The sequence below is a fragment of the Mesocricetus auratus genome, unplaced genomic scaffold, assembly GCF_017639785.1.
Source record: "Mesocricetus auratus isolate SY011 unplaced genomic scaffold, BCM_Maur_2.0 Super-Scaffold_2245, whole genome shotgun sequence".
NCBI classification, from domain to species: Eukaryota; Metazoa; Chordata; class Mammalia; order Rodentia; family Cricetidae; genus Mesocricetus; species Mesocricetus auratus.
Window position 1 is genome coordinate 51029107 of NW_024429180.1, and position 13255 is coordinate 51042361.

The following is a 13255-nucleotide window of genomic DNA, read 5'->3' on the forward strand; positions in this document are numbered from 1 at the left end:
AGTTACAGCACACTGATATTTTACTGGAAACTTTACTTGAAAATAAAATTCCAACAACATAGGTGAGACGTAAGCCTTGCTTTGAGGCCTGGGGATCAACGGGTGACATTCTGTACAGTGGAGAGCTAGGAACAGAGTCCATCTACCAGGGAAAGCGAAATACCGGGGGCTTGTCCCTAGCTGGACCTGCAGGGGACCAGCTTTGGTCGGGTTGGCATGAGTGGCCTGCTGCAGCAGAGGGACCAGAGTTCTGCTCCGCAGGGCAGTGTCTCACCCAACAGTCTGAAGAATCACAAGGGGAGGGGATGGTGGGAGTCCTCTGGAGGTAGTCAGAGCTAAGGCCTCCTTCTAAAGGCTGAGGCTCCTGTTGGCCAGACACTGTAGCACACTCTGGACGGTTCTGGGAGTAAAAAGGCCCCTGGGTTTTTCTACCTTGCTTATTAGCATTGGGCAGGGGAAACAGCCTGCGACGACCCAAGGCAATGGAGACATTAAGTCAGAGGACTGGCAAGGCAGACTAGTGATCACCTGTCTCCACTGGGAGGCCCATGAGTCCATGCCTGCTAAGAGCAAAGACGGTAGAGATGTCATCTGTATCCCAAGGAGTCTGAGGACTCCTGAGGGACAGGCTCAGTCATCAGCCACAATGGAGAGGGCGCGGAGCTCACTTAGTTTGGCCTCGTTTTCCCGCTCTCGCTGCTCATCTGAGTGGCCTGGTTGGTCAAGCTGCTGGGTGAGGTCTCCAAAGATCTTATGCATTTCTGAGTAGTATACAACCTGCGGGAACAGGAGGCAAGAATTGCAGGAAGAAACCGGATTTCAGTGCTACATAGCACCCGCTCAGTGAAGCAGCCAGGAAGTGCAAGCAGGACCATGTTCCGGGGTCTGTGGGTTGCTTCTTGATGAAGGGGGTGGGAACGGGGGTCCTCATTTGCCCCATCACCACCTCCCAGATCTCACCCTATCACCTGCAGCCTAGGGATGGGCGAACCACAGCTGAGGCTTTGGAGAACATCTACTGTAGAGAAAAGTTTGTAGTAGGGGGGATATGGTTATGAAGGAAGTGCTGCCCTTTAAACGCCTGGCTCCCCCAAAATAGCTAGTATGGAAGGGGGACTGTGCATTTGAGGGTGGCCAAGGGCAGGCCTGGGTTTACTGCTTTCCTAAGCTGGGAGGGGCCAGGGGCTTTTGGTCATGGAAAAAGGACATGGCAGACATTGGTTCCACAAGCCTTGAGAGCTGGTTATAGAAGTCAAGGGAGGTGATAGCTTCCCAGACTCCACCCCTTCCCACTTCTGCTCATTCTCACAACCAGGTTAGGCTGCCTAGATGAAAAGCACCAGTGATGCGGTGTGAGTGACAGGGTGACAGGTTGGAGGCAGGTCTGAGAGAGGAGGAGTTCCTCCAGATGGTAGATAATGACTTCTACAGAGGCCATTTCTGCCTCAGTTTCCACTTCTTGACATGATAGAGCTCACTCATCCAAGCGTTCCACATCCTATTCTTCAAGCACCTCAAATTTGAGACTGTCTCTAGGATTCTCCTTCCATCTGAAAAACTGGAAGACGGTGACCCAGAGGGTGGCTGTGCAGCCAGTGGGAAGTGGGGTTCCAGGAAGTCTCTCCAGAAACCGCAGCTGGGTTCCACTGGGCCAAGTGCTGGGGGCCCCCATTTCTTGCCTGGGCCATGCCGCCTGGTGAGTCACCGGGATGCTCACTTCTCCAGTGACTAATAGGAGCAGCAGCCGGGTGGGTGAGGAGGATGCTGGCACAGGGGAGGAGGTAAACAACCCTGGATACCCTGCTGCTTGGTTACAGGGTTACCCCACTGCCTGGGCACCCTGCGGCTTCTTCTAAGGTTCTGGGGTGGAGATAGTGAACACACGTGTCACTGCAAGCGGAAACAGGTGCCATGGCTAACATCTCCCCTCTAAATTCACTCCTTATCCAAACCAAGGATGAACAGCTGGAAGGCGGTCCTCGCCGGCAGGGACAGCAGTAGAACACCCTCGCCCCCTTTTGTTGCCTCAGTCTCACTCCCTAGAGAGCACCAGACTGAAAACATGGGCCATTGGCAAGTCTTAGGCTCCAATACAAACCTTGCCTGGAATTCTTGATGTCAAGCATTCTAGCCCATGGCTTTGGGTGTCTTTCAAAAATGAAGGATGGGAAGTATGGATCGGGCGTCACTCAGGGCATTTGTGACTAAGGAAGCGAGAAGGAAATGATGTCCACTGGAGGGCACCAGAGGCCCAGGTAAGACAAGCAGGGCAGGCAGAGCTTGGGGGACAGGAAACCTTTAGCTTGGGGACCAGCGAGTACTGGGGTCCTGAATGGGAGCCAGCACCTGTGATCAGGGGGAGTCCATATGGAGAAGACCTTCCTGCTCCTGGCTCCGGTACCACTGCCTCTCCCACCTTGCCAGTGGGGAGAACAATCCTAGCTAAAATCTGCCTAAAGATGAATGGGGAAGGGAAGGCAGGAGGACCATTCCAGTTGGGTCCTCCATCGCAGTGGCAGGAGACACTGGGCGCTGGCCTATGTACTAACTCTGGCTGCCACTCCCATACCATCCTGCACTTCACTGTCTTTCCACTAGGGGGAGCACTATACCGCATGGCCAGCATCTCAGAGCTGGTCCAGGACCCTCCCTAGGAAGCTCAGTTAGGGCTCCTGTGGACTCCTGCTAATGGAAGTCTCCTGTCGGGTCCTTAGGCATTCACTCTACTGGCCTCCCAACCACCTCTGCAAAAGACCTGCCCAGCTAAAGTGGTGGCTAAAGATGCAGCCTGGGCTCTGCCTGCTTGAATGTAGGAAGAAGAACTCAAGGGGTTATGGGTTAAACAAAAAGGAACCTTGCCCATCACAGGGCTGGGATTAAGTGAATTTGGCAGTGGAGGATGCCCAAGAGAAATCCCAGCACAATATCAGTGCTGGGCACCAGGGCTGACTGGGGCACTGCATGAATTCTCACGCTGGGAGGTGCTGCTGTCTGTGTTCCTACAAAGATTATTTCCCAAGGGGAAAGCCTCTCCTCACCTGTGCCCGGATCAGGGACTCAAAGCTGGGCTGGAAGTAGTCAAGTCGGCTGCCATAGAACCGCGGCATCTCGTCCAGGAGCTGTTTGTTCTTGGCCTCAAAGTCTTCCCGTACAGGCCGAAGCTCTTCTCGGGCCTGGGGAACAAGACCCTGGTGTCAGGGCTGTCACTGAAGGGGGCAGGGTGTGGGAACAGCTAGTGTCCTGGGTCTGCTGGTCCCCAAGTGAGGCCAATGGCTGTTTACCGTGACTGCTGGTGCTCCCCTCCTGCCTTCTCCCTCTGTACCTGGTGGAGCTTGGCCAGCACTGGGCCAGTCTTCTCCTTTTCCTCGTACTTCTCCACCTTGGCCTGCAGCCTCCTGTAGTCTTGCAAGGCCTGCTCCCGCCGTTTCACTGCCATGTTGAGGCTCGGGAACACGCTGCCAAACCTGTTGGGCACAGCCTGGTTGGAAACAGGCTTGTCACGTGGGGTGTATCTGACAGTCACGACTTACTCCAAAACATGGATGACACACCTACTATGTGCCAGATCCATAAGGGCTCTGAAGCCGTGGGCCCTCGGCTGGGAGGATGACATGGGGGCAGCACACAGCACTGAGGGCTCTCCCTAGACCCCAATGGTGCCCTGTGAACAAGAATGCTTCTTGTCCTGTCTCCCTACACAGCCTGAGCCCCATCGCAGAGAATGGCAGGGCTGGGTTACTCCTGAATAGACTAAAAGAGAAAACGAAATAAACAGGCGGCAAGGCCACAACCAGGTATCGACAACCCAGAAGGGACCATGAGTGTCCAAGGTACTGGCGAGCAGTACCTTCCCTACCACAGCACAGTGCCACTGACAGGTGACGAAATGAGATGCTGGCTAAGGGTTCCTTCCCACGGCGGAGAAACACAAATGCTATGGTTCTCCCACTAAAAAAACAGAGGGAAAACCACATTTTAGGAAGATAGCCCAGGCCCCTCCTACCCAACACGACTGAAAAGGAGCATGGCGTGACCACTCACAGGACTGGTCCTTCAGAGAGGGATGAACTTCAAATGTTCTGGCATTTGAGTGTAACTATTGCCACTAGGGCCACTTTTCCCCCATGAAGGCCTATTTTATCTTGGACAGGCCCAAGAGAGCCACTTTTGGGGGCCCAGGCAAGAGTAAACATTAGTTGTGGATACAGATGGAGTTGGACCCTGCAAGTGAGAAAATGGGGTATGCAGAGCCTCGAGGGACCGTGGCTGACGTGGGCGCTGTACAAGGCTTTCCTACCATACCACAAGGTGCTCACAGTACCAGCCAGGAGCTCTGACAGCCTAGTATGGTATCAACAAGCAACCAAGAGATTCAGTGTCTCTAAGTTACTCAGTGGAGAGACACAGCTGGTGACCCAGGACCAGAAGAGTCAGTTTATCCGAGAGCAGCCCAGGGAGGGTGACAAAGCAGGCAAACAGAAGTCAGGGGGATGGGGATCTTCTCACTGGGACCCCAGTCAGTGGCCGAGAGCAGAGCTGAGAAGTCAGGGACACACTGATGACAGTAATGAATGCTCCTGCTGGAGAAGAGAGAGTGTAAGCCTGACCAGGCAACAGGGTGCCCCACACAAGCAACAGACTCAGGGAGCAGGTCACGGTGAAACAAAGGGCTTCATCAAAGGCCGCTGAAACCAGTTCCTGTGACTTAACCTTCTAAGCAGGCTCACTTTCCTGAAAACACTAATGAGCCAAGGCTATCAAAATTTCTCTGAAGCTGCAGGCACAGGGCCTTCTGTAGAGTAATCAAACCAAGACTTGACAAGGTGCCTTAACGGTGAGAAGACGTGAACCCATGGGGCTCTGCGCAGCACGGATGTGGGGACCAGGCACCACCAGGTCCCACCGGGAGGAGCCAGTCACATTGCCTAGGTCAAGGCAGCTGTGCCTGGCCTTTCAGCTGCTCCGGAGCCCCTCTCCCTTCCTGGGCAGCTGAGCAGTGTGTGGCCCAAGGGAACAGGTGCCCTGGGCCTGAGAACCTACCACCCTGCCCTCCCTCTATCCCAAGAGAACAAAGCACCCTAGCAGCCTGATCCGGCCGTCAGAAGTAGCCTGCTGCTTGGGTGGCCCCAGGGCCAGGGTCAGAGACAGGGTAAGAGTGAGGGACAGACAGGAGGCAGAGGTGGAGTTCTTTCCTGCCCAGGCCACACAATCTCTTTGCTCACTGGAACTCTCCTCTGGGGGCAGGGGGTAGGCATCACAAGAGACAAAGCACGTGTGAGGGGCATCCTGCAGGTGTGAAATAACTTCGGTGCAATGCTAGTTGGTCGTGTGGCCCTGGATACGTGCTAGTCTCGGCACAACTCGGACAGTAGCCCACAGCCAGTGCCTTTCCATTGCTGTCCTCTTCAAGACCAAGTCCCACACACCAGGAAGATTAATACCAATACTTCAAGACCTGGCCAGCTCATGAAGGACACACATTGCAAGTAGAGGTCAAAGTGCAGAGCTGGGAGACCAAGGCTACCACAGACCAGGGGTGTGTGGTGTCCACACATCACTACTTAATAGCATGGGTTCCTCCTCAGGAGCCCGCAGGAACCAAGACCACCGCCCTCTGCAGGTGCAATTGATCCTGCTGCCCTGCTGGAGGCGCCCGTCGCTGGTGACTTGCATGTCTTCCTCAGATCTGTCTCCTACAGCAGTGCTTCTCAGTCCAACTTTGAGAACCCGAGCTTGATTAGTAGCTCAGGCTATTGTACATGGGTCACCAACAAGGGGAAATCTGGGTAGCTTTGGACCTAGGACTGGGAGTCCCTGAGACAAGGGACAGGTGTCATGTTCTTCTCATCTGAGGGGGCTATTAATGTCACTCATAGGAAGGAGTGCCTAGCCTAAGGTGATGGAGGACAGAATTCCTGCTCACTGTCCCACCAAGCTTCACTTTCGCATTTCCTACTTTTCAGGCTAGGACAGATCTTGCCAGTGGCCAGACAGCAGGATCTACTCAAGAGGTGAACTACCTAGGGTGCTGGTGGAGACAGATACAGGCTGGTCCCCTGTGCTGGGACCTTCCCAGATATGCTCACGGGACCTCACAGGACTCCTGCTGACCTCTTGGCTCTCAAGGCACAAAACATACTTCTCTGGTCTGCTCTAAAGACACATGATGGAGAAGCCAGGTCCTCCGCTAGTCTCAGCTGCCCCTTGATAAATTAGTGGCAAGAGACCGGCCATATTCCGTTCCCTGGCCCTGCTCAAATCTTACATCCTCAAACACACTTAGTTCAACTAACCCTGCTTCAAGGGATTGACTCTACCACACCAAGGAATTGGACCTACTTGGGCCAGTGGGGGTGGCTGGGACACTGCCCCTGCTCAATATGGCAGCACACATACCCTGGGCTCACTTGCCCCAGTTCCCAGTCTGTAGGTGCTAGGACTGATTTATACTGATCATCAAAGATGGGGGGTGGGCCTAGGTCTGCACCAGGGCTTCAGGGAGCTCAACTTAGGAGGTACCCTTTTCTTGCCTGGCATAGGGTTCAACACCAAGCTTGCTCCCCAAGGAGGTAAAGCGTGGGGTGAGGAGAGAGTGGGGAGGGAAAGAGGCCGGCTGGGAGGTGGGCTGGGAGCAGCCGGCCTGGTGGGGAATGCCTGCCATTCTTCATCTGTGCCCACACAGCCGGGATCTTCCACCCACCAGGAAAGGGAAATTGAAAGCATCCCTATCCGACATGTGAACAACCCGGGGACTGGGGGATTAGAGACCGAGCCCTCCTGTGGGGGAGTACTGGGGGCCACAGGGTGACCATGATCTTCATTAGAGGACAGGAAAGCTGCAGTTTCCTGTTTCCGGTGCTGGGGTCCCTGGGAGCGTCTCTCCTGGCACATGGAAGCAAGTGGGGAGGAGGGAACAGGCAGTGGTGGTTTCTGTGGTCGTGGGGGATTGTATGCTGGTTGTGGGCTGCAGGAGCCAGCCAGGCCTGAGGCTCACACAGAGGTCAGCGGATCCATGGCGGAGATGGTGGCCGCCCCCTCCACCACGCCCCCACCTTCCTGGCAGGTGGTGGGCTGCTAGCATGGTGGGAAGCAGCCGGGGTTTCTCTCTACTTGGCTGCAGAAGCCAGGGATCCGATTTCAATGCCGCCTCGTTGGTTGTGAAATCGAGAAGGTAGTCAACCCCCTAGTTCTCTGAGCTGGCAGTGCTGCCAAACTCTGCCAACCCTGGGTGCCTGTGGCTGCCTCTGGGTCCCCTGTATTTCTGGCACAGCAGACTTCTCTGTGCCCAGAGGCTTGCCCCTCTGAGATCCTTCCACCCAGCTCTGAACCTGCCTTGGAGACCACACCAAATGAACGGCTCCTTCTGTACTCAGGTCCCCATGCGGGTCCTGTGGTTTGGGGATGGACTCTGACTAGGAGGCAGGGTTTTGAGAGCCCAAGCTGATGAGGCTGGGGTGGTGGGCACGGGCCAGGCTTGGCCTTACGGCCGCTGCAGGTGGTCTGCAGGGCCAGGCTTGGGAGGAAGTGCAGACAAGGCTAGGAGGGCTTTTCCTAAGCCCACACCCAGACCCGAACGGGGAAGGAATAACAGCACTCCCCAACACCCAAAGACTGTAGGATCAAAAACGGCTCTTCATCTCCCTCCAGCTTGACCTCGGTAATGAACATGAAGCAGAGGCTCATTGCCCAGCCCTGGCAAGGCAACTGCCAGGGACCACCGCAGAAGAGGTAATAAAGTACAGCTGCTGGTGCAGAGCAGCAGCCTTTCTAGGTCAGCGCAGGCTGGGAGAGGCCAGCCGAGAGGAAGCACTCAGGAGCTTCAAGGCAAGGTTTGGGCCAACCTCCTCCCCCGGGGACCAACAGGACAAGCCTGTCTGACCCTTGACCAGGGCCTGCAGGACCAAAGGCGGAGTCCCACAGAACTCCTTGCTCTCACAGGTCATGAGTGAGGGGACCTTCCCAAGCAGGATGCGGTGGCTGCTGCTACTGCTGTGCCCTTCCCCATGTGCGGCCACCCCCACGCTTCCAAAGCAGAGCACTGCAGGCAGCTGCATCCCAGGCCGGCTGTGAGATGAAAGGCCTTGCTCATGTCTGCTGAGTGCTGGCCGGGATCTCTGCTAGGTGAAATCAGCCAGCATGGGGCCTCACGGGACACAACCAGAGGCAAAGAGGAAGGGGCCGAAAGACCACCAGGGCAGTGTCTGGCACCAGACATAAGAAGCTCCCTTCCTCTCAGACTGACGAGGCAGTGCTGGTGTTCTGGAACAGCTGGGAGCCTCAACCATGGGACATGATGCATGGCTGGTGTCCCTGCTGTTCCTTGTCATGGGAAGCTGGGGACATGCTGGGGACATGCTCCTTGGTTTCCAAGTGGCTCACAGGTCAGTGTTTCCCACAAGTGCCCTGAGGCCCATTTCCTTGGATAAACTTACTTACTTTTTCAGGGGTTCAATCACTGTCTTTTGGATCTGGTTCACCTGTCAAAAGAAGTAGATGACATCTAAACTGGGAGATCTAGACTCTTCTCCAAGAGGAGGCCCCAGGTTCCTCAGAAGCCAGAATCCCGAGAGCTGGACAAGAGGGGGTTGGGGTGGGAGAGGAAACACAGTATCCATATTCTGCGGCCAGAGGAGGTGGAGAGGCCTAGGGCGGGGTCTGGTCTCAGGCCAGGCTTTTCCTGTCAGCTCTACTGGCATAGGTTTGTAATGGCTTTTACTCAGTGTGGAGGGATGGGTGGGCAGAGAGCCCTGTAGAGCACAGCTGCCATGAGCTCATCCTGGCTTCACTGTGGCCCCCAATGCAGGCCTCACAGAGGACACGTGGGCAACTGACCAGCCTGGTTTGGGAAAGCTGGAGCCCAGCATCACCACTTACAACCTATGGGCACTGCACCTATCTAGGTAGGGCCACGGGGAAAGGGGTGAGCACTGGCAACTGGCAGCAAGACCTAATCACCTTCTCCTGGTTGAAGGCATCCATGCGCTTCATAGCTGTGTCTAGGGCTGTCACCATGTCCAGAAAGTCCTGGTCCTGTTCACACAGCGGGTTGGAGAGTAGGTCCAGGGATATCTTCACAGCAGATTTGGACATGGCTGTTAAAGAGGTTAAAAGTTCTGTGAGGAAGGTGGACTGGGGGGGGGGGTGGTAGAATAGGGGGAAGTGGGAATCATAGATTAGAAGACAGATCAGGCACCATTGTGACCTCTAGTGATCTAAACGGATGACACCAATTGGCAAGCTAAGCAATAGTGGAGAGACCACCTCGAATGCCTATTCCTGATAGTGAACTTGATGTCTATAACCATCCTGGAGCCTTCATCCAGTGACTGATGGAAGCAGAGGCAAACACCCACAGTTAAATACTGAACAGAACCCAAGGAACCCAGCGACAGAGAGAGAGGAGTGAAGAGCAAATTGGCAAAGAATGGGCTGGCAAAACCAGCAGAGACAGCTGATCTGAACAGGGGAGAGCTCTTGGACCCCAGACCGACAGCTGGGAGGCCAGCATGGGACCGATCCAGACCCCCTGAATGTGAGAGTCAGTGAGGAGGCCTGGGCTACCTATGGGGTCCTGAGCAGTGGATCAGTGTTTATCCCTCGAATACTAACAGACATCGTGTGTCCATAACACAAAGAGGGTTGCTCTCTCTGCCTGGACTCTTAGGGAAGTGCCTGGACCCTACCCTGAGTGAAATGACAGACTCTAGATATCCCCTATGCGGAAGGAATTGGCAATAGGATGGGAGGATGGGGGGGTTGGTGGGGGTGTGTGGGAGGAGGGGGAGGGAGAGGGAACTGGGATTGACATGTAAAACAAGCTATTTAAAATTAAAAATAAATAAATAAATAAATAAATAAATAAATAAATAAAAGTTCTGTGAGTTTCCAGATGGTCTCCTTAGTGTTCCTTGACCTCCTCCGGCCTAGGGGTCTGACTGCCGGAACATTGAGGTTCTGAAAAGCCACGTGACATGCTCCTTGGTGTTTCCCACACTTCTTAGCCATAAAGTACTGTATCACCCAGAATACAAGAACCTGTATTGTAGGTGGGAAGCCCATTTGGACTCTCTCATGAACCCTACCGTACCCCCAAGGTAGCCCACTTATCAGGACTGGACAGCAGGTGAATGCTTGAGGTGCTGCAGGCTGTCCAGAAGTCACAGGCAACACCGAAGAGGATGGGAGCCTGTTGTTACCTTTGAGGCTCATGATCTAGGGCTCATTTTTAGCTTTCCATTATTTGCACATGACATTGTAGAGGGGTAGGCAGAGGGGAGGGCCTAGAGAAGGACCAGGCTGGCTCAACACTGTCCACACTGGTTTCTGAACACACCTGGCTGAGTATTAGAGCAGAAGACAAATTTTGCACATGATCTTGGCCAAAAGGCTGAGGAGCAATAGAAGATGGTGCTTTGTTACCGTTGTTTTAGACTGCACAGTGTGCTCAAGGCTAGGCTGGCCGTACTATGTAGCCCAGATGGGCCTCCAATCTGCAGTGATCCTCTGTCTCGGACATGCACTACCATACTTGGCTGGGATTTATTTTGTTTATTATTACTTGAGTGTTACAGCTTTAGGATGCTACTGATTTTAACTGTACTAATCACTAAGAAAGAAAAACAAAGATGCTGACCATCAAACCACCATATTAGTGTTACAGAACTTAGAATGGCTGACGGGGGGCCACCTCCCAGCTGATTACAAGTGGAACCTTCCTTGCCATCCCATGAGTGGATGGACAGCCCACGTCCAATGCAGGCTCCCTGAAGAGGGCCTTGTCATTCCAATATGAGAGAGCAGAAGCCCAGGCCCTGCCAGAGGTCCCTGTGGTACCCAGGTCCTTCCATAAGAGGCTGTGCCTACTAGCCTGCCCAGTCACCGAGCGAAGAGGGCCACTTGTGGGAGGGGACTGGAAAGGCACACTTGCCAGAAATGCTAAGGCAATGGAGGAGGAAGAAACATTTATGAAGTGATCTCAAACAGCACAGTCAAAAGATGGTAAAAATCTGTACAGAACTGCAAACATTTCTGACAATGTCTTCTCCAGTTTTTGATGAAAAACAAAAATCCCAACAGTCACCAGATAGTGGCCTTTCTTCCCTCCTACCTTTTCCTCTACCTACACCCTCACATTCTTGGGCTCCTGCCTGCTGAAACCACACAAAGCCAATGTGTTGCACTAGCTTAGGCCACTGTATGGGCACGACCAGGCCTGAACTCCAATCCCACAGGCCCATTCTCGCTAACAGTCGGTGGTGGTGGGTCCATGGCCCACGTGACCTACCTAGCCTTTGAATCTTAGAGAAAATCTTAAGATTTTTGTACCTTCCCTTGTATTTCGAGGTCCCAATACAGCTTCTGAATGAAGTCCCTCGAGTCTCAGAAACTGACCACTCTGAAACCCCTTAGTCACATAATTTTAAGATCCTCTTTTCAGAGCATCAGCGAGGATTTTGGAGCTATCCTGGGAACTTGGGAGAATCTGAAGTCACAAAAGGCACAGCTCATTCTCCTTAACTGTGGGGGTTAAGTATGCTCCTACTCCCGCTGGACCAGTGTCACAATGTATCAGAGACATTTCCAGGCCTTGTTCTGGGCCCCAGAATGCTAAGGTCAGGCCTGGCATCCTATGCTATCACCAGCCCACTGGTGACTCTTGGCTTCAGGAACTGCTCCTCAGTCCCAATTTTACTGTTGGATAATAAACTTACTGCAGCCAAAGCCTCTTCCTCACTGGCTCTTGAAGCCATCACTTGGTTGTGATGTCTCACTATGAAAGCAAAATCTTGCACTCCATTTCTACTCTGATACCTCAGCTGTCTGGGAAGCAGGTACCAGTGACTCCCTTGCTGGGAGGCAGTAGGGAGTAATGCAAAGGCCCTCAATGTAAGTGAGACCCAAAATACATCGAACAGACCAGCTCCCAAACCTGACCGCTGGCTCAGGACATGCCTACTCTGGAGACAGGGGGAGTCAGAAGTGAGGTGGGAGTCATGTTCAGACCAGCCCACATCCTTGGGGTTGGCAGGGAAGCTTTGAGGCAGAGACCAAGAAGCCTGGCCTTCCAAACATGGGAGGGTGGTTCTGCCAGGGTTTTGGCAGTGGCAGCTGCTCCCAGAAGACATTTCTCTCTCTGATCAGAAGCTGTTCAAAGTGTCTATTGAAGGAATGAAGAAGGGGTAAGTAACCAGCTGGGTCCTAGTACCTGGAAAATGGGGCAACCCCAAGGTTGTGGGTCTGTCAAGGGTTTTCTTTTAAATGACATCTGGACACGGCTGTGCTACCCGAATCTGGGTTCTACTCCTGGGCAGCCAGTCAGACACTGAGATAGGACTGGCTGCTCCAGGGAAGGACCTTCCCCCCACACGACTGCTTCCTAGCTTAGAGCAGCCAGAAAAACAAGCCAATGGGCAGGTGGGCTGGAGAGATGGCTCAGCGGGTTAAGAACATCTGCTGCTCTTCCAGAGAACCCAAGTGCAGCTCCCAGCACCCACAAAGGGGCTTCACAACTGCCTGCAACTCCAGCTCCAGGCGTTCAGACATCTTATTCTGGCCTCCAAGGTACCTGCAATAATGTGCATACATACCCACATGAACACACACACACACACACACACACACACACACACACACACACACACACACACACACACACAACCACTTAAAAATAAGAGAATAAGAGGTTTAAAAACAAAGACAAAAAACTTCTGCTTCAAGACAGGTGACTGGCAAAGGGATTTCCTCCTTTTAAAGACATTTAGCCAAGTGGAGGTGGTGCACGCCTTTAATCCCAGCACTCGGGAGGCAGAGGTAGGCAACTTTCTGTGAGTTCATAGCTAGACTTGTCTGCAGAATGAGTTCTAGGACAGCCAGGGCTACACAGAGAATCCCTGTCTCAAAAAACAAACAAACAAACAGAAGATGGACATTTCACATGCCTTGCCAGTCTTAAGTTATGAAGACATGCAGTAGGTGGCCGTCCTCTGAGGCTCTTCAAGCACTCACTGACTACCAAAGACACCATGATACCATGTAGCTGAACAAGCCAGGTGGGTCCTCAGTTCTACTTCTGCCTTTGGGTCAGTGATCACAACCCAGGGCCTTTGCTAGGATGCTCTCCCAGGCACATCGACAGAGCAGTCCCCCTCATCCTTTAGCACAGGGGCACCTCCTGAGAGGGGATTCCCTGCTCAGCCCACCTAAAGCGGCACCAGGTACTCCCCATCCCTTTATGGTCCTTCTTTGCGTTGGTCGT

General features: G+C 53.5%; 1 protein-coding gene across 3 annotated transcripts in view; it reads right to left on the bottom strand.

The window, feature by feature from the left end:
• Nucleotides 1-13: 13 nt before the first annotated feature.
• The window catches only part of Bin3 (bridging integrator 3), a 39918-nt gene continuing 26676 nt past the window's right edge, over nucleotides 14-13255 (bottom strand). For all 3 annotated transcript variants that reach the window (XM_005071012.4, XM_013114048.3, XM_021227718.2), the window contains 5 exons: nucleotides 8956-9092; nucleotides 8437-8477; nucleotides 3323-3464; nucleotides 3039-3173; nucleotides 14-777 (listed from right to left, as the gene is read on the bottom strand). In XM_005071012.4, coding sequence (XP_005071069.1) covers nucleotides 631-777; nucleotides 3039-3173; nucleotides 3323-3464; nucleotides 8437-8477; nucleotides 8956-9092 — 602 coding nt within the window. In that variant the 3' untranslated portion in view covers nucleotides 14-630. The remainder of the gene's footprint in view (nucleotides 778-3038; nucleotides 3174-3322; nucleotides 3465-8436; nucleotides 8478-8955; nucleotides 9093-13255) is intronic.